The following is a 24,453-nucleotide window of genomic DNA, read 5'->3' on the forward strand; positions in this document are numbered from 1 at the left end:
TCTTATAAACTCATCTCGAAACTGCTTTCAAATAAAAACTAAATTCTTCGATCTACAGACTACAGCTTTAACTGATTGCAAAAGCGTGAGGAATCTTTAAAAAACCTTCCAAAGAGATATTAAAATCCATGGCTGGTGCAAGTGGAGTGAGAAGGATCAAGCTGGGAAGCCAAGGTCTTGAAGTTTCGGCTCAAGGTCTTGGTTGTATGGGACTTTCCATCTTCGACGGAACTACCAAGGTGGAGACAGATCTCATTGCTCTCATTCACCACGCTATTACTTCCGGCATCACGCTCCTCGACACATCTGACATCTACGGTCCCGAGACCAACGAGTTGCTCCTTGGTCAGGTTCTGACTTCGAGATATTCCATCTTTCTCCACACACTCTATTGAAATGCCTAGGGTCTAGGGTTTTGAAATTGTTTTGCTATGTGATGTAATCAGGCTTTGAAAGATGGGATGAGGGAGAAAGCGGAACTGGCAACCAAATTTGGGATTCTCTATGAAGATGAGAAATGGGTTTACAGGGGAGATCCAGCCTATGTGAGGGCTGCATGTGAAGCGAGCTTAAGGCGTTTAGGAGTTAGCTGCATCGATCTCTATTATCAGCATAGGATCGATACCACTGTCCCCATTGAAGTCACTGTAAGCTTTTTCTTTTCTTTTCTTGGCAATCTTTCTTCTTTCTTGAATCCATGAGCTGCTTGTTTATGGTGTTGTCTCCCTGTCAATAATTCAAAGATCGGAGAACTAAAGAAGCTAGTTGAAGAAGGTAAGATAAAGTACATTGGTTTGTCTGAAGCCTCTGCCTCGACTATTAGGAGAGCCCATGCTGTTCACCCGCTAACTGCGGTACAATTAGAATGGTCTTTGTGGTCGAGAGATGTTGAAGAAGATATAATTCCTACTTGCAGGTGCAGAATCTTCAGCAAACATTCCTCATCCTTGATATAACTTTAATATCCCCATCTTGTGATGTTCATCCTTGGCTTTACTTTCTCCAGGGAGCTGGGGATTGGCATTGTAGCTTACAGTCCTCTGGGACGGGGCTTCTTTGCTGCAGGACCTAAATTCATTGAGAATATGGACAATGGTGACTACAGAAAGGCAAGTCCATGGGTTCATCACATCATTACATGAATGGTCACCGTCTCTTATTGAGCGTATTCAAGACGAGAAATGAGAATCATATCGGTATGTTGTTAATTAAACTATGTTTTGCTCTATTCCAGGGTTTACCAAGATTCCAGCAAGAGAACTTAGACCACAACAAGATTCTCTATGAAAAGGTCAATGCTATGGCAGAAAAGAAAAGCTGCACGCCTGCGCAATTAGCTTTGGCATGGGTTCATCACCAAGGAAATGATGTCTGCCCAATTCCCGGAACCTCCAAAATCAAAAACCTTAATCAGAACATAGGAGCTTTATCTGTAGAGCTCACTATCGAAGAGATGGCCGAGCTTGAAGCCATGGGACGCCCAGGTTCTGTGAAAGGAGAAAGATCAGACACTAACATAGTTACCTATAAGAATTCTGAAACTCCACCATTGTCTTCTTGGACTGCATAAACCAGCTGTAATAGTTTTGCTCTGCCATCGTGCTGAGTTGTGTTCTGAACTACTTTTCATTATCGTCTTTAAGCTACATTATTGTTTGTCTGTTTCTGTCTCAATAGGAATAAAACTTTTAAAGTAAATCTCTCATTAGGACTGAAGATTCTGCAAACATTTTAACAATGAATTGAGAAGGTGACGATATATATATACAATGATTTGTATCACATCATAAACTATGAAAATGAAGAAAATGTACCTAGTGGATACAAAATTATTACCTTAACTAGAATTTGTAATACACATAATCGGCCTTTTAAGACTAAACTCAGACGAACTGTTATTATACTAATTTAAGCATCAACAAGATTACAGCAAAAGGCTTTTGAGTTCCATCAACCTATGCCGTCTTCTATGAATTTCAAGGAATCCTATGTCTGATCCACGGTCAGAGCATTTTGTGCGGGTCAAGATTTTACCTTGGCCTTAGAGGGAGTGTAGTTCATTCATCTCTGTCAAATTACCCGAGAGCACAAGGATTTAACCAATACCGATTGTTGTATCTGGTGTCCTGAAGCGGTGTCTGCAGTTGATTACATTCCCATGTCGTTCAAGAAAACATGTCAACGTACCAGGTACTTAAGCTATTTACTTTAGCATCGGTCAAAATCCGGCTTTCCCCATCAACTTCTCGGCTCTTGCTTCAGGTGGATGCTTGGTGGAATGGTGTAAGATACTGGCTGTGAGACAGGAAAACAATCAACTTAACATGGTAAGCTTCCAAGGGAAATGCACCGAGATCAATAAACTGAAGAACATTAATGGTTTATATGGTAATATCTTTTTATCTTAATTTATTCCATTCCTAACTCTGCTCTGCTAGAGTATTAACTCAGTTTCTTAACATGATGCAAGGACAAGGTCTTTGTTCAAGATAGATTAATTCTAACTCTTAACACTTTTACTCTTTTAAGGTCAAGAAGCTCTGATTATTTGAGGTCACATGGAGAACTTATCAGGCTTAGCTATTTTGACATATTACAGCAAAATCTATTACCTGTGCTGTACTTGATAATAAACTGCTTACGAGATCATCATTAATTGAAACGGGCAGAGCCGGCATCCGACTCATGATACCAGGCATCTCCTTCATGCTGCAGAAGAAAGTAAGCGTTAAGCAATTGAAGCTTTGATCATAGAACGGAAAAGAAAACAGATGCAATGTCTCAATTGGGAAAAACAAATTTGCTATGGATCCACATACTCAGTCAGAATGGCGCTGATATTATATCTTGCCTGATGAAAGAGACTGATGTTATCCTGCAGCTGTATGCACCAAGTTAGGATATCTGTGAGCAAATTACATATCAACGGATAATGAGGAAACCCAACCCAACAGTATCAAATTAGTTTTCTTAAGAATAACTGAGCATGTGGGAAATCTGGTATACAAAGTTCGATTTAATCTTCTCACACAACTAACACCAAAAGATTGCAGGAATAAAATTACCTTCCACGCAGAGAGGTTGTTGGAAATTTGACTTAAAGCTTGAGCGTTTTGCTGTAGAAGATCCATTACTGCGTCACTTGAACCTGAGAAGAAGAGTTCAACAAAGGAACGTAGCTGACAATTTGATTTCATTTCTTTTAACGATCACACAACCCAGAAGAGCAAAGAATTAAAAAGGGCACTAGACCTTCAAAAGGCATGCGTGAACTGTGGCACGTATTGTTCATGACATATAAAGCATTTTGTTGTGGCACATTGGATAGCATGTTCAGTTCTGGGGATGTATCCACCACCTTACCATGAAGAAGCATTCATGGTCTTTAGAACCAAGTTCAAAAGCATACTGATTACCAAAATTCATAAGACCCAGCAAAGAGAATGCATGAAACACATACTAACCCTTTATCAAATGTCATAACAATCATTATAATAAAATATCATTAATAATATGCCCAAAAGCTCAGATACTGATGTTAATGTAACATATGCTAATACTTCTGCATAGTTGGATCCACATCATTTGCTGCCCATCAGTCAATGGAAAACCGATCAGAAACTTTATTGAGTGTCCAGTCATTTACAACAAACACCGATCGTGGTGGTAATTTTTTCTTTAGTCAAGAACTAACAAAATATGTTCTCATGAAAAACCCACCATACAAGTAATTTAGGCAATTATATAGTTAAGGTTCTTGGTTGAAAACGTTTTCACAGATTTGCATGAATAAAAGTCACATCTGTGGGAAAGTCTTTTTTAACCCAAACAGTAAATGAGGCCACCTATTGCTAAGGTTTTTAACGGCATTATTATCTCAAACAGTAAACATTAGAAAGGTTCAGGTGGCCAAGCATACCTTCCTATTGCTAAGGTTTTTAACGGCATTATTATCTTCTCTTTTCCTCCGTTTTCTCTGTGAAAATAGATGCCCAACTTAGCCAAGAGAATCTTAAAAAGATCATGATAGATGTCAAGTGAAAGATAAAGTAAAGAACAAGCACTAAATGAAAAGGAAAAGGGAGTGATTTTGGGATTACATCATATATCTGATTGAGAACTCAGGTCAATTATGAGAGGACAGAGACATGAAGGAGATGGTAATATGATGATAATAAAGCACTGTACTTCATTTATTCATTTCGTTCCACTTTATTATGCAAACAAAACAAAAAAAATTAATGTATGTAACCCATGCTGTGGGCAAATAATCATTTTTTTTTAAAAAACTCCATAAATTTATTAGAACTTCTGATCAAAGACAGCATAAATTTCTATAACTACAAAAAGGATAGGATGAGTCTCGGCCATCACCCATAAAAGTAATATCTATATCAGGATAACTACAGAAATAATTAAGAAAAAGCTTTAGGCTTATTTCCTTTTCCAACAATTCCCTCAACAATCATGGACTCAAAAGCTAATATAAAGACTGATCAAGCGTCAGCAATACTTGTCATTTTCGCTTTTTGGTCATCCTTTACTAGTCTTTAGACAATCTTTACGACATGGCAGGGAGACTTTTCACCAATAGAACCTCTAACTTCTTTTTGTGTAGGACTTTATCTTTATGAAAAAGCACACAACACAAGCAAAGTTGCATCATTATGCTGATACCCTCATATTAAGCATATGCTTTTAACAGTAATATCCCTACTCCAATAACAGCCACATACAATTTGCAAAAAAAGAATGCTAGAAACTGCTAAGCAATTCTCTAGCAGAAAAGTCTTCTCTAGCAAGCAAAAAGAAGATAACAAATAGCTAATAAACAAACAAGAAGTATGAACACAGCTCAAGGAAACTTAAACAAAAACCACTAAAAAACATTACAAACTTACCGTCATCCATCTACACCTCAATGCTACATCCCTTACAGTCTTATCAGGTAGAGTTGCAGCGATCTTTACATACTTTGAAATTTTCGGTTCATCTTTCAATCTACAAACGGAAAACAAACAAAGATGTCATGCATGCAAACAAATAGAAGAACAACATTACAGACTCTAAGAAAACCAAGGTAACCTGAAAACAATCTCAGGTAATCATCGTAACAAAATCAATATTGAGAAATTGAGTAACTTAGAGCAAAACCTGAACTGACTAATGGTCCCAAGTCCCAACCTTTAACAATATACGCTATATAACGTTTCATGGAAACACAAAGGCGATACTTTATATTGGAAGGAACAAAGGAACATACTTTAATAGTCCACCATGAGAATATAGTGTGCCCACTAGTGATTTCTTACAAAAACAATTCCCAATTTCAACTTTATGTTTATGTTTTTGTACAAAGAATTATAAATCATAGTTCGAAAAGCTACGAATGAACAAGACACTTTTGCAGATTTAAAAAAAAAAAAAAAAAGGGAAATATCTTAAAAAAATACCAAACAAAGAAGAAGATACCTACTTTGCAAGGCCGTTCTCCAATACATACTGCTCCTCAACGGACCAATCCATAACCAAAGCATTGGATTCTTGTTTGACTCCAGGAGCAGCCGCCGAGGAATCCAGAGGCGGGTGAAGAAACCCGTTAATCGCATTTACACCGTAATTCGTGGGAAACACAAGACCGGTGGTGGTGCTAGAACTAGGAACGCAGTGGTTATTATTATTATAATCCATTGGAATCATTCCCTTCCCTTAGAGAGCTGATGATATTATTATTGAAGCTGATTTGAGCCTACAAACATAATCAAATTTAGGGTTTTAGCAATTCAGAATTCAGCAGAGTGAAGCAAATTAAATAACAAAGATTCATATTAAAGCCAGGCAAAAAGACTGAAAGAGACATAAACATAAGATGAGCAACTCGCCTCAGATTTGGCATCAACAAAGGAGAAAGAACACTCCAGGAGCTGGCTACAGAAAGCTCTAATCAGCGCTGTTGTAAGAGAACAAGTCGGGAACAGCTCCACCGGCGAGTATTGAAGAATGAAAGATGCGATGTGAGAAGAAGAAGATGAGAGGAGGTGACAGCAAATTGCAAACTCCAATGAGAGAGAAGAGAAGAGAAGAGAAGAGAAGAGAAGAGAGAGTGTGTGTTGTTTGTTTAGTAGTAATTGGTTTGTTTTTGTAATCGCTTCTCTCTGTTTTGCAGAGAGAGAGCCACTTTGTTTGTATTCAATATGCCTTTATTATTTTTGGCTCCTTTTTTCCTTTTTATTTATTTATTCTTCTTCTTAGTAATAAAATCTTGCAAACTTGATTTGAGTATAATTTTTACCAAAAAAAAATTTTCAAAAAAAAAAAAAGAAAAAGAGAGTTTTAAACCAATGAGCTTTGTTAACTTTTAGAGATATCTCTCTAAAGGCATCAATAATAAGTAGATATCATCAATCTAGATTTGGATGGGTGATCTTGGCATATCTCACCTATCGGTTAAAATTAGATTCATTTCCAATTCTAACTAAACATCTAAAAGGTTACATTTTCTTCTATTAGTATTAAGTTTTGAGTGGGCGTCAAAATCCCCCATGACATCTGAGTGGCATTCATTATAAGGGTGCTTAATATTCTTGGACCATTAGCTAAATAATACATACTAATCAATACATCCACTTGCTGGTTCGAACTCTCTCACAGTGGAAGTGGTTAGTCTGTTACCAAACAGTCTACTTTTCTTTTTCTCTAACTGTTTTGGCTTCCAATTGCTAATAACTTTAATTTTGATATAAGTATCACAAACAAACAATGAGGATGATTTTTGTATACATTCTTAGTTTTTTTTTATAAGATATACAAAAGAAACTACCAATGAAGCCTAAAGCTTGCACCTTGCATTAGCGGATGAGCAAAATATGCCCCAATCGTTAATGCGGTGATTGCAAGATACGGCAACCGGACAAACTCTTTGTAGTAATCCTCAGGTAAAACTTGGCGTCCTTCCAAAATGGCAGCAAAAGGAATCACACTTGTTCTCTTCTTTATGCTTTCAAAAGCTTCCCCATATCTTTTAGCTAATCTCCTGTCTCCATTCCATGCCCCAAACAAGTGGTGTGCGATCAAACCAAGAGATGCTGATGCAGCTACAGAGTTTCCTATCCAGAGTGTGTGTGCTAAACACCAAACGATTTGTCCAACCATCTGAGAATACAAGAGAAAGGATATAAAAAACATTCGAGGCTCATTAAGACAGCCATGTCTTGGTTCTTGAAGATAAAGAGAGAAGAGAACAAACCAAAACTGAAGCTAAGGAGACTATCTTTCAATATATCATCAAGTTTATTCTAAACACATGTTGAAACTTAAAGAGTTAAGATCAAAAACAATATCAAGTAAATAATTATTAATGTAATGGAGACAGCAGAATGAGGATATTTTGGTTTTGCTGATGTAATTGGTATTACTAAGGCAATGGCCACTAAAGCTGCACATGATTGGGGTCTCATTAACACAGCCACTGATATAAACCTCGGTACATAAAAATCCAATCTTTTGCATATTTTCAAGTTTCTGAAACACAAAATGAAACAAAAAGTGCTCATGTGTATGAATATTAGATCATTAGGTAAAATATTCAATACCTGAGGATGTCGAGTAATTCTCATGATGCCGGTCTCCCACAGATGCATCTTGGGTTTGTCAACAGCTGCTACCTCCAAAAGATTGAAAGTTGAAGGATAGAGAAAGAAGAAGGATACAAAATTAGCAAACCAAATAGCTTCATGGATTCCAGGAACACCCTGAATCTGCCATAACTGTGACCCATCATATCTATGGTTTATAAAGTAAACCTGAAAGAATAAGAACAAGTCATTGCATAAAACCATAAGAGAGTTCAAACAGGTGTATTATGCAAAAGTAAGAGATAGTAAGTAAGTACTCACAATGGTGCTCATAGCTAAAGGAAGAGAGGTTCCAGCAAACAAAACACGAAATGCTCGTTCACCTATAAGCTTCTCTCCTATATCCCTAAGACTAGCTAAACCACTATGTACCGTTGCAAATATGAGGATAAGCATTAACATAGCAACCTGCAAATAGAGTGGTTTCAACCAATCAAATAGCTGAAAATAATTTTGCCTTCAATTGAAATTGGTTTAATTTTGAGATACCTCCGGTGAACCGGAGATGTTAGAGACGGCGTCGATGTATGATTTTCCGAAACCGGTGGAATTATCGATCCAAATAAGGTTGAGGATGAAGAGAACAACTCCAAGGACAACACCGAAATAAACCCAGGACACAATCCTCTGTTTACCTAATTCAAAAGCAGCGGAATCCTCACCGATCAGTAGAGTAGGATTCTCGGCGGCGTCTGAAGCGACGGGTTGGTCTTCACGGAGAGTGCTACGGACGAGAATTTTCCGAATTACCGGAGACGAATGAGAAAGGAAGCTGGTTGAGATTCCGAGACGAGGATGAGATGCTATACGGCGGGGTAACGCGAAGTTAAGACGGCGAGGAGGAGAAGGAGGAAGAAGTAGAAGAGGTGAAGGAGGGCTAGAGAGAAGAAGATGATGAACCGCCATTGTTGTTGTTGTTACGATTAGGAAGTAGCAACGAAACGGTGTCGTTTTAAATGCGTTTGGTTCTCTCTTTCAATTTTTATTTTTATTTTATTTGGTTAGTGTATCATTTTTATAGTACGGTGTAACAAAATCTACTAAAAAGAGTGAATTAACCAATAGGGGTCATAAAGAGATTACAGAAGCTGATCAGAGCAAAATATAATAAGGTTGTTGTTTTTTTTTTTTGGACAAGAGATTGAGAGAAAGGGCAAAAATTAAGAAAGAAAAGATCTACGACGACGCTTCTTCATCATCCGTATCCTATGTTCCTCGGCAATTTCAGCATTTCTAAACGGAGAATTTTCGAAGTAAACACGATACCAATACTCGAGCATCTCGAAAGCAGGCTGATTCTTGGCTTTAGGATCATCTCTGTCGAAGTTTGGGTCTACTTTATCGAACAACTCTTGAGCCGCTTCTATGCTTATCACCTGGCTAACAAGATCCACATAAAGTTCTAGCTCGTACGGTGAAAATATCATCTTCTTACTCTCCATCCACCGGAAGATCTACAACAAATTTACATATATTGCTTAGTTAAAATAATATCCGACGACGACACAATAAAATTATATAAACGAAACGTTTCTAATAAACTCATTAATGTTGGACGTCAGACCTCGAGGGCGTTTTCAGGTTTACGGTACTTGTTAGTAAGAAGCTTCGCCCATCTGAAGAGATCCGCCTGATTGACGTAAACGCCCTTCTTCTCTTCCTCCCTTATGATGAGATCTATGGTCTCAACCGTAAGACGCCTCAGCTTGTGACTCCCGCTCAGCAGAAGAAGAAGCATCATCGTCGCATAGATCATCCTCTGAAGAAGAAACTTCAGAGGTCTCCACGCCAGCTGAAAACGGCGCAGCAGCGGGACTTGAACAAGCCACCTTCCAGATACAATAGTTCTGGACGCCAGTCGAAGGCGGAGGAGCGGTAACAACCTTCTTCCAGTGGTGAAGAGAACCGGGAGCCATCAGAATGCGGCGGCAGAAGTTCATTTTCACACAGTTTTTGCAAACCCTAGTCGGTTGTATTGTAGTTGTATTTTTGTGGGATATGATTATTTTTAGATTTATAAATATTGGGGAACCTCCTTTTGTGGGATTTGATTATTTTTAGATTTTTGAATATTGTAACTGATTTAGTTTTTAAAAAAATCATATATTGTTTGTTTATATAATTAATCCGGTAGTCATATATAAAGGAGAAACTGAATGTTTAGTTAAAACAAAAAAATTGTCTACATCATATAGTAGCAAGGTTCAAAAGATAAGAAAACATAAATATTGGTTTATCAGTTCGTTAATTGTAAATTTGTTAACTAAAGGATTCTTGCCAAAGTCCATCATCTCGTCAAGTAACTCATACTGCCAGCAACATAAGTCAGTTTCAGTACTAGACTTTATAATAACTTTTGCCTACACATATTCGGCCCATGCGAGAGAAATAAAAATAATGTAGCATACCAAAAAAAAAAGGTGTTATAAGAAGCATTGACATACCACTACTACAAAGTTATCCCTCAAGGATTCTAACCTTCGGCAAAGAAAACACTATAAATATATAAACAAAACTGAACAAAATTGAAATGAAACCGGTGGAGTTGTTGAGTTATTTAAGTTATATATGAAACGAAAGTAGTCTACTAGTAAAATATTATAACAATGAACCAAACAGATTGTCGTAAAGAGATTACAGAAGCTTAACATGGGGTTGTTTTGGACAAGGGAAGGCAAAGTCGTAGCTCTGAAAGCCTTGATTTATTGACTAAAACGGCCAGAAGGCACAGCGTAACCCACTGAGATAACACATCTTTAAATAGGCCTGACGGCCCCTATCATCCGCCACTTCTCACGCTCGGTAATATTAGAACGTTTTCTCATCAAATGAGAAATTGATTGTGGTACCTCCTCCTCCTCCTCGTCCTCATCACTAAAATCTTCTTCGTCGCTAACTTGGGTCGATGGATAGAGCTTTAAGTAAACAGGACGATTCTCGGCTTTACGGTCAAAGTTGTCGAACTCTGGGTCTACTTTATTGAAGAACTTACGAGCCGCTTCTAAGCCATCAACCTTGGCAATAAGATCCACATAGAGTTCAAACTGAGAGGGAGAAAATATCACCCCCTTACTATCCATCCACCGGAAGATCTACAAAATCAAGACATATAATATTGCTTAGTTAAAAACAAATATCCGACACAATAAAAAAATTATATAAACTAAACTCTCTAATAAACTCATTAATGTTGGACGTCAGACCTCGAGGGCGTTTTCAGGTTTACGGAACTTGTATGTAAGAATCTTAATCCATCCGATGAGATCCCCCTGACCGACGTAAAGACCCTTCTTCTGGTCCTCCCTTATGATGAGATCTACGGTTTCAACCGTAAGAGACTTCAGCTTCTGAAAGATTTTCCTCTTCTCCATATTACTTGATGCCACCTTTGCCTTCTCAGCAGAAGAAGAAGCATCGTCGCATAGATCAGCCTTGATCGGAGGAGTAGCTTCAGAGGTCTCCACGCAGTTGAAAACGGCGCAGCAGCGGGACTTGAACAAGCCACCTTCCAGATACGATAGTTCTGGACGCCAGTCGAAGGCGAAGGAGCAGTAACAACCTTCTTCCAGTGGTGGAGAGAACCGGGAGCCATCAGAATCCGGCGGCAGAAGTTCATTTCTCACAGTTTTTGCAAACCCTAGTCGGTTGTATTGAAGTTGATATTTTTGTGGGATTTGATTATTTTAGATTATTAAATATTTTGGAGTACACATAGCTGTGTAACCGAATTTAATTCTTTTGAAATTATATATTGTTTGAGTATAATTAAACCGTAGTCACATAAAGGAGGAATTGAATGTTGTTTTGTTAAAACCAAAAGTTGTCTAAGTAAAGTTTCAAAAAATAAGAAAACATAAATTTTAGTTTATTAGTTTCGTAATTGTAAATTTGGTAATTAAATTGATATAAAATGGTTAGTATATATCTTTTGCCCGGGATCAGCAACTTGGGACCGTCCTGAATCCTGATCCTCCAACGATCCCGAAACAACAAGAACACAAGTTAACTAGGAGGAACTTGGAGATATCTTCCATCGCGAATCAACAAGAGCACAAGCTACTTAGGGTTTTCACTCGTAAACAATTGAAAAAGATGGACTGTGTTTTTATTAGGTTCCCTTTTTTTAAAAATTGTCCAGTGTCGGTTTATTACCTTACCAATTATCCTAAGCTAAACATAATCTATGTTCACTCTTAAGTCTTAACTAATATACCAATTATAATTTGTTGTAATGAAATCAGAGAGGTCCGATATCAGATTGATCTTTCAAGATTTCAATAATTTCTCATTAAGCATAAGAAGACTTCACAACAAAAAAATTAAACTTTCAGGAAAAAAAACAAATGTAGGATCCGGTTATATCAACCAACTCTCTCACTTTCTTGGCTCGAAAACAAAAACTTGGCTAGTCTTGCAATCAGTTTTCGTGCAATGCTTTGGTCAGGTAAAGCCTGCTGAAGTTCTGGCCAGCCACTCTGCATTGCAACGGGTGACACATTTTTAGTCTCTTTCCAAAAGCTAGAAATGGTGAAACGGTGTTATAAAGAGTAAACACGAGAACATACCCATTGATTTGGCCACAGAAGTTTGAGACTTGGTTTGTGATGAGGAAACTCTCTAGCCTTGATGGTTCAGGGATCGGTTTGAATATTGGGTTTGAAGGATCCTCTTCGGGCAAAGGCTCTTCTCCAGCTGATTTACGAGCCATGTTTTCCGTCCTACAAACCAAACAAACCGTTATTTGGAAGAACAACAAAACGAGCAAAATCATAAGAAAATATTTATAGGACATTCCCTACTCTGTAACTAACTAAACTTATATCACCTTCCAAGATAGCGAGGGAGCAAAACAAATCGGACCAGAACTAGAACAAAAGTATTCTGCTGGAAATATAAATCGACCTACCTTCTCTTCTGGAGCCAGGCTTGCTGCTGCGCTTGCTGACGAGACAGGTTCCGGTAGTAATATTGGAACTGGAAACATAAATTAAGATACTACATTATGATAGTTCTGACTTCTGAGGATGGGAATTGAACAAGAATGCATAATAGGCCACACCTTTTGCTGTTCCATAGATAAATCATCCATGCATTTAATCAAAAACTCCATATTGTTCTCAAGGAAAGGAGTGGTTGATGAGTGTAGACGATCATAATCGCCCTAGAAAAGAGAAAACACAGTAGTATTACGAGTCAAAATCTGGAATACTGACACAGCATGCGAGGAACACTATCCAGATTCTAGTATTGTACCTGTGAGACAGGTGTATCAGTCTCCAGTTCGGTCATGAAGGCACTGACAAGTGCAGAGTTTGAAACCTTGATCTGTCAAAAGAAAGTTACATTGAAACCAAATATTTTTGTCAGAGGAACATAAAATCAGGTAACAGTTCCAACCTATCTACTTCACAAAGATTAGCTGGTAAGACTTCAAGATAGAAGAGAGCTAGAGACTTACAGGTATTTCTTCAAATATATCCATCCAGGAGAAGTTCTTCTCTCTCAACCTAACAAAGAGAGTAAATAAAACATTACAACTATGCTATGTGGTTCATGAAACCTAGATGGATCGAGATACATACTTCTCGCCAGTAAAGTTTCCGCCTCGGTACAACTCCATAAAGGAATCTGAAAGCTTCAACGCCTTCAAAGCTAAGACGCCTAGGTCAGCTTTAGAGGGGTCATATATGATGCACACACACCTCTTGATGTTTTCCTGTAGATGGAGAAGAAGTAATTTGTTAAACTTCATATCTTGATTTTGCAAAGGATTCGTAACAGAGTTGGGGACAAAAGTCTCCGCATATATTTTCATGTTCCAGTTTATTCTTTAAAATCAACTTTAACACCAGAATAGACGCCCTTGTTGTACACTAGACTACTAGAGCGGCCATGATATACATATAACTTTCTAGCAAACCATATGAATAGATCAAATCCAGAATCTAGAATGTTACAATCACATGGTAGACATGATTTTGGCAAGTACCTGGTAATTCATGAAGGTCTCAATGAGTTCCACGGTCTGATAGGAACCAAGAACTGTAGATTGATACCTGAAACACAATTTAGGCAGATCTTATATACATTCTTAACAGAATATTGAACAAGTGAAGTCAGACTGATGACAAGAAAAAAAAACCTACCAACCAACAGTGTTGTTGTCAACATTAACCTCCCTCAGACATCTCATCATCTCAAGCTGATAGTTGGCACCATCAGCTTCAATTTCTTCATCATCATCCCTGACCTGTCCTCACTCAAGATACAAAACACAGTAAATCACATGTACATCAATCATGGACAAGCTCTTAAATCCTTAAAAAATACGTGTGAAATTCTTCAACATACCGGGAAAGGAAAACAATTGGTAACTTCAAGGACGCTACCAACATCAAGCCCAAGAAGCTGTCCAGTGACAAGGGTCGGTGCAAACTCCTTGCAGTGTTTGATTATCTTCAGCACAGCCTATCACATCAACATACAAAATCCTCCTCATCATCACATCTTCCATCAAATAATAATCGGAATTCTAAATATATAAAAGGAATGGTGAACTAGCGAGACCAATCACACCGTAGCAAACTCTTAAAATCAACCCTAAAAATTCATAAAATCAGAGAGAACAGTAGGAAGACGGTTACCAATCCTTCGATCTGAACAACTCTAAGCGGAGGAGCTACAACCTCATCCTTTGATATCGCCTGCAGAAACGACCTAGCCACTGCAGAAGCAAACCACGGAATCAATTCAGTACGACATAAAACAGGAATCGTCAAACACAGACGAGAAAATTTTAGAGCTAGCGTAGATTCTAATGTGTAAGTGAAGAACGGATAGGCGAAACTGTACTTACTGGTTGCCATTGAAATAGTCTCTGGTGGATAGTGAAGCTTCGTAGGTCAGGAACTTTTGATTTTCCGCCGTGAAACCCTAACGATGTGATATTTGTTTTTGCCGGCGGCGGAGATTTGCAAGAGAAAAAAAAGCAAAGCGTTTTATGTGTTTGATAGGGCTTCTTCTCGTGGTGGATTGGATTCGCAAAACAAAAAAAAATTAGGAAACCAAAAAAAAAAAGAGTTACTCAACAAAAATTGCAAAAATCGCCCTCAAAATTGAGATACTTACTGAATGACCCTAAATGTTTTCAGCATATGATGAGGATGGACCACCCACAGCCCATGGACCTATAATGCTATTCTCTTGTAAAAAGGCCAAGATCTATTTTCTATTATGATAATGGCCCATCTGAAGGTCAAAGAAATCAACAAGAATCCAAAACTTTTTAGAATTTTTCCCTCCAAACTCCATCCGGTTTTATTTAGGGTTTAATCGAGAATGAGGACTAATACAAAGTCTTATCTTTGACTTTTGAATATACAAACAACAGAAAAAAAGTCTATAGAAAGACATACATGGTCGGTTCTCATAAGTCCGTCCAGTAAGAAAATCAACAATGTCCTAAATATACGGCAAATTGTAGAGAAACTGACCGTATGAAAAAATGAACAAAAACAATTCGTATTTAAATGTCATGTAGACGTTTAGGATTATGGATGGACTCAAACTTCATGACGATGGAACTGGTGAAGGTCAACGAAGTCAACAAATATTAGATGCGAAGCCAATTAAATGACTGCAGTCTCTTTAGGTGTTGGACTGACTGGTGGACCGCTGCTGGTTTTAAATATACTACTACTATTTTAAACTCAGCCTTTACGTGAACTCAATTCCACACCTCTTTCTTCTTTCTTTATTACATTTTTCATCACGCTTAAGCTAAGCAAACTAATAAATTCGTAATTTAATAACACTTCAACATCCTCGTTTTTTTTTGAAGCTTTAACCCCGAATTGAATACCAACCATGGTCCATGAAATGTTAAATTTCTTCCCAAGTAAAAATCCAATCCTTATTGTAATAATATAATCCTAACATTACAAAATCATGTGAAGATTCAACAAGAAACAAGAGAGGTAGGAATAATTTTAAAAAAAAAGCAAGTCTCAATAATTGGTGGAGAGAGGCAAGAGGAACCAGACATGAATTGAATAAAATTAAAATACAATGTCTATCTTTACTCTAAATTATTTATCTCTACAAAATTAATTCACACAGCCTACCACATTGCTTCTGCTCCATACCACAACAGTTCACACACCAATTATATAAATATTTCTCAAACAGCAGTAACAACAACAACAACTACCCTTGTCCCTTGGCCCCAAAATCTATCTGTCTCTGAATCCTCCTCCTTGGCAAAGTAATAACAACGATAACAATAAAGACAAAAAAACTTTACCTGATTTATTATTTCTTTCTCTTTTTATTTTCCTTCTTCTTCGTCTCTCCTCCATTAAACCAATTTATTATAATAACAATACTGCTTATATTCATGAACGCATTGAAGAAGGCAGAGAGAGAGAGAGAGAGAGAACCAAAAAAAAAAAGTTACGTTTTTTGAAGCATGGCTTCACGTGATGACATCTTCCTCGACCAAGAACTTCGAGTAAAGATACTCAGAAAGTAAGTGAGAACTGACAGAGAAAAATTTAATACTTCTTCTTCTTCTTCTTCTTCTTCTTCTTCCTCATGCTCACAACCAGACGAGTTCCTTCCTTTCCTATCTTGACCTTTCCTTTTTTACTTCGATCGAGATGATTTAGCTTAATGGGGCAGATCTGGAAAGTGACTAGTAATGGAAAGTGATAGCTGTGACGAGATATTCATGGGCAGCTTTTTCTCTTCTTTAATGGAAACCTTGACTTCCAACTGTATCAATTATTTCTGAGAGCTTAAGGACGGAGAATATACCTCACTCTTTCGATTTCATTGCTTCATGGCTTCTTCTTCTTCTTCTTCGATGACGTCGTCATTGTTACTAGTAGTCTTTGCATTTACAGTATTCTTCTGTTTTGTTACTCCGGCGAGATCTAGCGACGTCCAAGCTCTACTCACCTTGAAATCTTCAGTCGATCCGTCTAATTCGATTCCATGGCGAGGAACAGATCTCTGCAACTGGCAAGGCGTTAGAGAATGTATGAACGGAAGAGTCTCCAAGCTTGTTCTTGAGTTTTTGAATCTCACCGGCTCACTCGACGACAAGAGTTTGAACCAATTGGATCAACTTAGGGTTCTTAGTTTCAAAGCGAACTCTCTCTCCGGTTCAATCCCTGATCTTTCCGGTTTAGTCAATCTCAAATCGGTTTATCTCAACGACAACAACTTCTCCGGCGAGTTCCCGGAGTCTCTCACCTCTCTTCACCGGTTGAAAACCATTGTACTCTCCGGTAACAGTTTGTCCGGTCGAATCCCTAGCTCGTTGCTCCGTCTCTCTCGGCTCTACACGCTCAATGTTCAGGACAATCTCTTCGTTGGTTCAATCCCTTCTCTTAACCAGACGAGTCTCAGATACTTCAATGTATCTAACAATCACCTCTCCGGTCAAATTCCACCGACACGAGCTTTGAAGCAGTTCGATGAGTCTTCGTTTACCGGAAACGTCGCTCTTTGCGGCGATCAGATTCAAAATCCATGCGTGATCTCGCCTGCGCCGTCTGCGAAACCAACTCCGACACCTAAGTCGAAGAAGAACAAAGCGAAGCTAATCGGGATTATAGCCGGAAGTGTCGTCGGCGGAGTACTAATTCTCATCTTCCTGTTGACGTTACTTCTCGTTTGCTGGCGGCGGAAGCGACGGAGCGAAGCGCCGAGGGAAGATAGAAAAGGCAAAGGAATAGCTGAAGGAGAAGGAGGAGCTACTACATCTACGGAGGCAGAGAGAGACATTGAGAGGAAAGACAGAGGATTCTCTTGGGAAAGAGGCGAAGAAGGAGCAGTGGGGACTCTAGTTTTCCTCGGGAGTGGTGATTCAGGTGAGACGGTGGTGAGATACACTATGGAAGATCTGCTTAAAGCTTCGGCAGAGACGTTGGGAAGAGGTACATTGGGGAGCACTTACAAGGCTGTAATGGAGTCTGGGTTCATTGTTACTGTGAAGAGGCTCAAGAACGCTAGGTATCCTCGCATGGAGGAGTTTAAGAGACATGTTGAGATCCTGGGACAGCTCAAACACACAAACCTGGTGCCTCTCAGAGCTTATTTCCAAGCCAAAGAAGAACGCTTGCTTGTGTATGACTACTTCCCCAATGGCAGTCTCTTCACTCTTATCCACGGTATGTATCTAATTCCTGAATCCACCATTACTGCAGAGATTTGATTGTTTGCATGCATTCGCCAGCTTCATTGTGTTTTGTGTTGTGTGTTTGTTTGCAGGAACTAGGGCTTCTGGAAGTGGGAAACCTCTTCACTGGACTTCATGCTTGAAAATAGCCGAGGACTTGGCCTCTGCTCTGCTCTACATTCATCAGAATCCTGGCCTGACACATGGGAACTTGAAATCGTCCAATGTCTTGTTAGGTCCTGATTTTGAGTCTTGCCTCACGGATTACGGCCTCAGCACTCTCCATGACCCTGACTCGGTTGAAGAAACAAGCGCAGTCTCTCTCTTTTACAAAGCTCCAGAGTGCAGAGACCCAAGGAAAGCCTCTACACAGCCAGCTGATGTCTATAGCTTCGGGGTTCTTCTTCTTGAGCTTCTAACAGGTAGAACACCGTTCCAGGACCTTGTTCAAGAATACGGGTCAGATATCTCTAGATGGGTGCGTGCAGTGAGAGAGGAAGAGACTGAATCAGGCGAGGAACCGACTTCTTCAGGCAACGAAGCATCAGAGGAGAAACTTCAGGCACTTTTAAGTATTGCAACGGTTTGCGTGACCATTCAACCAGAAAACAGGCCTGTGATGAGAGAGGTGCTGAAAATGGTGAGGGATGCAAGGGCCGAAGCACCATTCTCGTCTAACAGTAGCGAGCATTCGCCAGGGAGATGGTCGGATACCGTTCAGAGCTTGCCAAGGGATGATCAAGTGAGCATTTAGAGAACATTGGCTGGGCCTTCTTCATTGCTTTCGTAGAATGACTCGTGTGATTCTTGAAGTAGGGTTCATAGTGTAAAGCTTCTTTTTCTTTTGTAACGCCATTTTGATTCATCGACCTTGTAGGACTTGCATAAGATATGTTGACTTGGTCAATCTGAAATGTGGCCATTGAGTTAATTGGAAGAATCAGAAGAATCTTTTTTTTTTCATTCTTACTTTTTCTTTAAGCTACACAATGAGATTCAATAGCATCTGGTCGCATGTATTACAACTTTAAAGAGCAAAAGAAATCAAGTTGAGTATAGGAACAAGCCTAACTTGATATTGACATCATGACAAGGCAAGAAACTAAGTTGGTAAGACTCTGCCTTGCCCCTTCATATTGTGCTGCAACTATTAGAAATCAAAGGGATTGATACAAAAAAAAGGAACACAAAAATAACAAATTGAAAATGTGATATCGAGCCAGCAGGTGCTCAGTGTCCGATATTTATCTCTTTTGTTAGTAGCCTTTGTTTCCTCGAATCCTGGCTCTCATGTCTACCTAGAGAAAACACAATAATGCCCAATTACTCCAAGAGACTATGATCTTTCGAACATCATCAATTCAAGAATCAATAATCTATGCTGTACAATTTTTTCTCTCATGGTTGAATGTAATACTCTCTAAGTGTTCGCAAGCATGCTTATTCTTATACATTATAATCTTTAAACATCATGGAGGATTCCAAAATTACATTATCATATGACAAAATGAGGCTCTTTAAGTAACGAAAGCAAAACATACCTGTCCTCTTTTACAATTGAAGTAGGTTTCCCTTAAACCAACACACTCACTCGGTATACATGGGCTTTTTTCACCAGCGCAGTCCCGAATTGACCGTTTCTCGTCCTACACCAGAAACAGAAATTAAAAAATGAAGCAAATTGGTAATTAGCTAGCAGGTAATGTAATACACTAACTAGACTTTTGAAAACACCAGTGTCTCTTCAAATGTTCAGAAATATTTTATATTACCTTGACACAGATCGAGTCACTGAGACACTTCACAAGCTCTTCAGCAAGACCCTTACAAGACTTCGCCATCTCAACTGTTCATATGCAAAAAAGGCAACCAATACATCAGTATTATTGTGATGCTTAACAGCAGAGTCTGTAACAATCAAAAAATGCACACAAAAACATAGTCCTCAAATCAACCGAAAAAGGCAAACCGATCCATCAGAGCATGTTCTTAACAAATGAGTAATCAAGGTAATGCAATGATTAATCACAGAGCCTCAAGGGAGTGTTGTGAAGAATAATGAGCAGTAGTGTAACACTCAATAACTACAAATAATCTGAAAATCCCTATAAACACACGAACAACTGCACATATGGTAACTATAAGTGGTTCCACTTACTAGAAATCACCATTATCAAGTCAAGCATCGAACTCAAAACTAACAAATTGCATTTGAGCTTCACAAAACTACTGCCTATAGGGAACAGTCTAAAAGGTCCCATTCCGATCTCGAATAATGGAGGATACAAAGTAAACATAAAAATCTTTCCTTTTTCCTATGATGATCACGGAGAACCCAAAGAACTACACTTTCTAAGAATCTTAAACCTTTGATGAATCCAAAAAATCTCTCTTTTACTCAAGAGTTAGGAAAAATAAAATAAAAATGATTCCTTTGTTCTCTCATTTTCCGCGACTAATTATGATCAAGGCTTAAAGAAAATAAACAATCCCGGAGAAAGACAAGACAGGATCTAAAGAAAGATTGAGGGTTTCCGACTTACCGGCGACAGAGGGTAAGAAACGGATTCAATGTCGACGAAGAGGTTTTGCGAAAGGGTTTGGTTTTCTTCAATTTGGCGGCCTCTGCGGTTGGGGGAATTGCGTGGCTCTTTTCACATCGGTCAACTCAATTTTGGTTCGGTTTAGCAATTTAAAATAACCGATCATCAACCGAGTAATCGGTTTGATCGGATCCGGGTTTAAGACAAAATTATCTTTCAGCTCTCTTCCGGTTTACCAAGCAAAAATATAAACCAAACAAAAAACTAAGATTTTATATTCAAGTAGACAAATTGATTATTTTTAATAACTATATTTCGAAGATTTTGTTTAGATTTTAAATTATGATTCTTCTAACATATTTCTTTTATTTTATTTACAAATTGTTATGATTTATCATATAATACTTATGATTAATATATATTTTACATATGTGGTGATTTGAATTTTTTTAAAACGAAAATATATTACTCAATCTAATTTATGAAGAAAAAATGTATGTTTTACTTTTTTACATTGGCTGGTTGGTAAAACTAAATTATGTGGTGTAGAAATTAATAAATTTAATTTACTCACAATTACAATATTATAATTACTACTTCAAAATAATGATGCAAATATAATAAATAAACAATATAAAAATGTGATATACATAAAAAAAAAATTAAAATATTATAATATTCTAAAATATTAGTATTCAAAAGTATCTATATAGATTTACAGAACAATTACAATATTAAAAATAAATATTATCTCAAACAAAATTACTTTTTAAAATAACTATAACAATAATTTTTATTATGTTTTAATTTTTATAAAAATATTGACTAGTGATGTCCTAATTTGTAGTTAAGACTCGTACTCGACATTAAAAAAAAGAATCCATTATCTTGTAGATAATTCCAAACTTAACTATAAATCATGACTTTTGGATTACATTTTTCTGTTTTATGTCTATTATAAAAAGAAAGACTACATTTTCTGCCTGTTTTCAACTATGATCTACTATTTTGGGATGATATTTCTGTTTTGATGTCTAAAAGTTTGATTATTTGCTCTTTAAATCTTTGAAGTTTGAGTACAATGCTTTGAATTTTTTTTTATGCTTAAGTCAACTGTAAGAATCCAAGAGTCAATGATTTTTTTTTTGTCAAATACACTACAAAACCTTAACATTTATGAAGTACATGTTTTGTTCTAACCTTTTATTTGTAAGATTTGCATAATTGATCATTTGCCATTTGAATATATATAAAAACTTGGATGGAATATTTCTAATAAAATCTAATCGAAAATGTTAATTAGTATATTTATATTTTACTAACATTATACTATGGAAAAAGACATAATTAATATTAAAAATACTAATTTGATAATATAAAAGTTGTAGATATGTTTAGTATGCCTTTTTCGAAATATATCCACAACTTTTTTATATTCATATCTTTTGTTTTAATCGGCAAAAGCATATAAAATGAATTGGAATAAAGTGAAATTACAATTTACACGTAAACTCAAATGCAAACGCAGGAGTCATATCCGTATACATTGTGACCATGATTTTGCGGAATGGAATGTAGTAGCTTGACCTTGTACCAGTACCACCAGCCTGGCGTTGCATGATTTTGCATTTTTATGGTCTTCGAAAGGCAATTCTAAGCTGTGAAGTGTTGGTTTATGCGCACTCGGCTAAGAGAAGAAAGAGCTCTTCATCCGTTATGGCTCCCATTTCCATCGCTCTTTCCAGCACGCTTAGCCCTCCATCATCCTCTATCGATGGACGTGCTCCTCTGCGTTTACACAAACAATATAAAAAAATATTAACAACCGTTTAGTTTCCTTATCTAAAGACTTATTCAAGAAAAATGCAATGGAGGAGCCAAGCTCCAAAGAAACAGAGCATTGGAATCAACGGTATGCGGAACTAACTAGGAGATTTTAGTTTGAGTCCTACGTCCTAACATTCGTTCGATCCAGAAATATAACGTAAAACATTAAGAATGCGTTCCTGAAATGTTAAAATGTACCTTCGCAGTAGAATCTTTGCAAATTTGTGGTTCCCTGATGATATGCAATGGTGTAACGGAGTCCTTCCATGATAATCTCTCAGGTTTAGGTCAGCACCAAACTGTAACAACAGTTCAAGCAAGACAGAGTCACCAATGTGACAAGCCACATGGAGCAAGGAACAGCCTTGAAGACAGTTTCCTGGTTCGTTGGATTCTTTGATTCTCAGACAGACAGTTGGGTCATGTCTTTTCTTTACTGATTTATCTGCTGCATCAACATGGTGATACGCATCGATATCAGTTATATCATCGAACTTCGTATTGATGATATTCACATCCCCAGTAGTTACTATCAGTCGATATATTTCTCGTATATTTCTGCTTTGAACAGCTTCCCAAATTCTACTCGCAGCAGAAGGGTTTGCTTCGCTTTCATCTTTGATGACTAATGCTTTCTCCAGGTACTGACCAAAACCACAAAACATCAATCGGGTTTAGTTGTTGCTTTTTGCATCTTTACCTTTTCACAAAGCATATAATATAGTTCACTAAATTTCATTGATCAATCATCCCTGTGACCGTGAAGATAGATTTCGGACATCAAAAGGAAAGAACTAATGCCATACCTTTCCTAGGATGTATTTCTCCTTCACGCTAAAGGAATCTTCTGGACATGGTTTTGAAATTGAAGCATGCGACAAAGTTTCCTCACTGCAAAAAGTCAACACTGTTTATCATGATGTATCTCCACAGTTACATGCATGATTTATGGATCAGGAGACTGTTGGAAGATACAGTGTTTGATCATTGGTTTATACTTGGAATACAAACCAAATATATATCGTTAGAAATCTTACCCGTCATTTTCATGGTGAAGTAGTCCCTCCCACAGTGAGTTACAGTATACATTACCCAAATTTCGGAATAAGTCCAAGATTGTTGGCTCCCACACTTTCACATCTAATGAAAGGGACCTCACCTGCAATTTGTGGGGTAAAACATTCGTGACATCAGCTTCGAGATATAGCACTTAGAGGCCCACCAAAGAAACATCCATGAACCAACTTTATCCGGATACTACCCCTCCTAGGGTTATATAACTACAGTGATGTTGACTTTTGCAACAAATCCAAACCCTGGTGGTTTTAAGTTTACTAAGAAACTTCAGAGTACCACATTTGAGTTCAACAAATTCTGGATGACGAAGAGATAGAATTTACCGACTTGGTGGTATAAGACTAGCTAATACAACGAGAAATTACAAGGAAAGTGTTCCAAAAATTGTCCTAAGAATAGTTCATACTTCATACCTTGGATATATGAACCCCGAGATTCCTGTGAACACCAGAGCATTGAATGCACAACAAAACTCCAAGGTTTAGTGAAGCCCAATCGGGCTCGGGAGCATTGCACTCTGCACAAGCATTATTGCCAGGAATTCCTCTGAGTATTGTAGAGACATCATCCCCAATATTTCCTTTTGCATCATTGAGTCGAATTTGATCCCCGGAGACGACAGCATTAGAAGGAACAGAACTAGTGTTGTCTCTATCCAAGTATCGCGCTGGTGACTGCAAAAATGTTATGGATTAGCAATAAGGCTTTGATATCAATTCAGTTGTGTAAATGAAAGAGAAGCCAGAGGCTCATTGTGTCAACCTGTTGTAGAAAATGAGAATTGAGAAGCGTCCCTATAGCTGTAGTGATCTTATTTACCCAGTCCATCCTATCTGCTCCATTTTCAGCCTAGTAAGGTAAGATAAGTGCTGTTACCATTCTGAAGTACTTAGATTAGGAAAAGAAGAATGAACCAGGACAAAGAGACTATATCTATGACTGAACTGCACCAACTAGATATATCATCGCTAAAACCAACCGAATTTTAAGGGGAAATCAAAAAAGCAAAAAGAAAGTAAGATTGACATGAATCAATGATACACTTGCTACGAGGGTCCTGGGTCCATGTAGGTTGTCTGCAAGGTAAGGACTGGGATCTAGTGTACACTTTGAAAGAATATATAAAGAGCACAGCTCTGTGTTTCATATAATGAATTTGGAGGAACCCAACAAAAAAAAAAAAAAAAAA

General features: G+C 37.7%; 7 protein-coding genes across 12 annotated transcripts in view; 2 read left to right on the top strand and 5 right to left on the bottom strand.

Annotated features, from left to right (window-relative positions):
* Positions 1-1,646, top strand: part of LOC104755307 (probable aldo-keto reductase 1) — a 2,917-nt gene extending 1,271 nt beyond the window's left edge. The window contains exons 2-6 of one of the 2 annotated variants that reach the window (XM_010477664.2): positions 175-350; positions 447-647; positions 744-916; positions 1,007-1,109; positions 1,235-1,646. In XM_010477664.2, the coding sequence (XP_010475966.1) occupies positions 175-350; positions 447-647; positions 744-916; positions 1,007-1,109; positions 1,235-1,570 (989 nt within the window). In that variant the 3' untranslated portion in view covers positions 1,571-1,646. Of the gene's footprint in view, positions 1-23; positions 351-446; positions 648-743; positions 917-1,006; positions 1,110-1,234 lie in introns of those variants that run through there. The other variant, XM_010477663.2, reaches the window with a different exon arrangement.
* On the bottom strand, positions 1,743-6,164 carry LOC104755306. Of its 3 annotated transcripts, none has more exons than XM_010477661.2 (9): positions 5,883-6,164; positions 5,477-5,749; positions 4,902-5,001; positions 3,920-3,976; positions 3,253-3,358; positions 3,066-3,148; positions 2,820-2,875; positions 2,613-2,709; positions 1,743-2,295 (listed from the first exon to the last, which is right to left on the bottom strand). In XM_010477661.2, exons 2-9 carry the CDS (start codon positions 5,698-5,700, stop codon positions 2,239-2,241), a joined length of 780 nt encoding a protein of 259 aa, XP_010475963.1. In that variant the 5' UTR covers positions 5,701-5,749; positions 5,883-6,164; the 3' UTR covers positions 1,743-2,238. The 3 variants fall into 3 exon arrangements, with proteins under 3 accessions (XP_010475963.1, XP_010475962.1, XP_010475964.1); XM_010477660.2 differs by having other exon boundaries at positions 2,820-2,881; positions 5,883-6,161; XM_010477662.2 differs by lacking the exon at positions 3,920-3,976 and having other exon boundaries at positions 2,148-2,295; positions 2,820-2,881; positions 5,883-6,161.
* On the bottom strand, positions 6,714-8,553 carry LOC104755305 (15-cis-zeta-carotene isomerase, chloroplastic). Its single transcript, XM_010477659.2, has 4 exons — positions 8,124-8,553; positions 7,896-8,042; positions 7,593-7,802; positions 6,714-7,152 (listed from the first exon to the last, which is right to left on the bottom strand). The coding sequence occupies exons 1-4, from the start codon at positions 8,538-8,540 to the stop codon at positions 6,817-6,819; spliced, it is 1,110 nt and encodes a 369-aa protein (XP_010475961.1). The 5' UTR covers positions 8,541-8,553; the 3' UTR covers positions 6,714-6,816.
* LOC104755304 (eukaryotic translation initiation factor 3 subunit H) lies at positions 11,888-14,678 on the bottom strand. Its single transcript, XM_010477658.2, has 12 exons — positions 14,491-14,678; positions 14,279-14,358; positions 13,986-14,102; positions 13,781-13,884; positions 13,624-13,690; positions 13,217-13,350; positions 13,093-13,141; positions 12,888-12,959; positions 12,694-12,795; positions 12,541-12,608; positions 12,200-12,352; positions 11,888-12,109 (listed from the first exon to the last, which is right to left on the bottom strand). Exons 1-12 carry the CDS (start codon positions 14,498-14,500, stop codon positions 12,052-12,054), a joined length of 1,014 nt encoding a protein of 337 aa, XP_010475960.1. The 5' UTR covers positions 14,501-14,678; the 3' UTR covers positions 11,888-12,051.
* On the top strand, positions 15,838-18,776 carry LOC104755303 (inactive leucine-rich repeat receptor-like serine/threonine-protein kinase At1g60630). The gene is made up of 2 exons (XM_010477657.2): positions 15,838-17,809; positions 17,910-18,776. Exons 1-2 carry the CDS (start codon positions 16,474-16,476, stop codon positions 18,569-18,571), a joined length of 1,998 nt encoding a protein of 665 aa, XP_010475959.1. The 5' UTR covers positions 15,838-16,473; the 3' UTR covers positions 18,572-18,776.
* LOC104755301 (cytochrome c oxidase assembly factor 5-like) lies at positions 18,813-20,456 on the bottom strand. Of its 2 annotated transcripts, none has more exons than XM_010477656.2 (4): positions 20,361-20,456; positions 19,590-19,663; positions 19,359-19,463; positions 18,813-19,111 (listed from the first exon to the last, which is right to left on the bottom strand). In XM_010477656.2, the coding sequence occupies exons 2-4, from the start codon at positions 19,656-19,658 to the stop codon at positions 19,106-19,108; spliced, it is 180 nt and encodes a 59-aa protein (XP_010475958.1). In that variant the 5' UTR covers positions 19,659-19,663; positions 20,361-20,456; the 3' UTR covers positions 18,813-19,105. The 2 variants fall into 2 exon arrangements, with proteins under 2 accessions (XP_010475958.1, XP_010475957.1); XM_010477655.2 differs by having other exon boundaries at positions 18,813-19,115.
* The window catches only part of LOC104755300 (ADP-ribosylation factor GTPase-activating protein AGD4-like), an 8,083-nt gene continuing 5,379 nt past the window's right edge, over positions 21,750-24,453 (bottom strand). For both annotated transcript variants that reach the window (XM_010477654.2, XM_019239195.1), the window contains 6 exons: positions 24,027-24,113; positions 23,678-23,938; positions 23,225-23,346; positions 22,994-23,078; positions 22,386-22,831; positions 21,750-22,148 (listed from right to left, as the gene is read on the bottom strand). In XM_010477654.2, coding sequence (XP_010475956.1) covers positions 22,034-22,148; positions 22,386-22,831; positions 22,994-23,078; positions 23,225-23,346; positions 23,678-23,938; positions 24,027-24,113 — 1,116 coding nt within the window. In that variant the 3' untranslated portion in view covers positions 21,750-22,033. The remainder of the gene's footprint in view (positions 22,149-22,385; positions 22,832-22,993; positions 23,079-23,224; positions 23,347-23,677; positions 23,939-24,026; positions 24,114-24,453) is intronic.

Source organism: Camelina sativa, chromosome 17 (assembly GCF_000633955.1).
Source record: "Camelina sativa cultivar DH55 chromosome 17, Cs, whole genome shotgun sequence".
Lineage (NCBI taxonomy): Eukaryota > Viridiplantae > Streptophyta > Magnoliopsida > Brassicales > Brassicaceae > Camelina > Camelina sativa.

Coding starts and splice junctions, on each gene's coding strand:
- LOC104755305 (XM_010477659.2), bottom strand. CDS start 8,540: ATGGCGGTTCATCATCTTCTTCTCTCTAGCCCTCCTTCACCTCTTCTA. Junction 7,803..7,895: donor CTTTAGCTATGAGCACCATT/GTGAGTACTTAC, acceptor TTATTCTTTCAG/GTTTACTTTATAAACCATAG. Junction 7,153..7,592: donor GAATTACTCGACATCCTCAG/GTATTGAATATT, acceptor TTGTATTCTCAG/ATGGTTGGACAAATCGTTTG.
- LOC104755303 (XM_010477657.2), top strand. CDS start 16,474: ATGGCTTCTTCTTCTTCTTCTTCGATGACGTCGTCATTGTTACTAGTA. Junction 17,810..17,909: donor TCTCTTCACTCTTATCCACG/GTATGTATCTAA, acceptor GTTTGTTTGCAG/GAACTAGGGCTTCTGGAAGT.
- LOC104755301 (XM_010477655.2), bottom strand. CDS start 19,658: ATGGCGAAGTCTTGTAAGGGTCTTGCTGAAGAGCTTGTGAAGTGTCTC. Junction 19,464..19,589: donor GTGACTCGATCTGTGTCAAG/GTAATATAAAAT, acceptor TTTCTGGTGTAG/GACGAGAAACGGTCAATTCG. Junction 19,116..19,358: donor TCAATTGTAAAAGAGGACAG/GTATGTTTTGCT, acceptor TGTTTTCTCTAG/GTAGACATGAGAGCCAGGAT.
- LOC104755304 (XM_010477658.2), bottom strand. Junction 13,691..13,780: donor GACAACAACACTGTTGGTTG/GTAGGTTTTTTT, acceptor ATTGTGTTTCAG/GTATCAATCTACAGTTCTTG. Junction 12,796..12,887: donor CTGATACACCTGTCTCACAG/GTACAATACTAG, acceptor TCTCTTTTCTAG/GGCGATTATGATCGTCTACA.
- LOC104755306 (XM_010477660.2), bottom strand. CDS start 5,700: ATGATTCCAATGGATTATAATAATAATAACCACTGCGTTCCTAGTTCT. Junction 3,359..3,919: donor AAAACCTTAGCAATAGGAAG/GTATGCTTGGCC, acceptor CTTCATGGTAAG/GTGGTGGATACATCCCCAGA. Junction 2,882..3,065: donor ACAACCTCTCTGCGTGGAAG/GTAATTTTATTC, acceptor TGGTGCATACAG/CTGCAGGATAACATCAGTCT.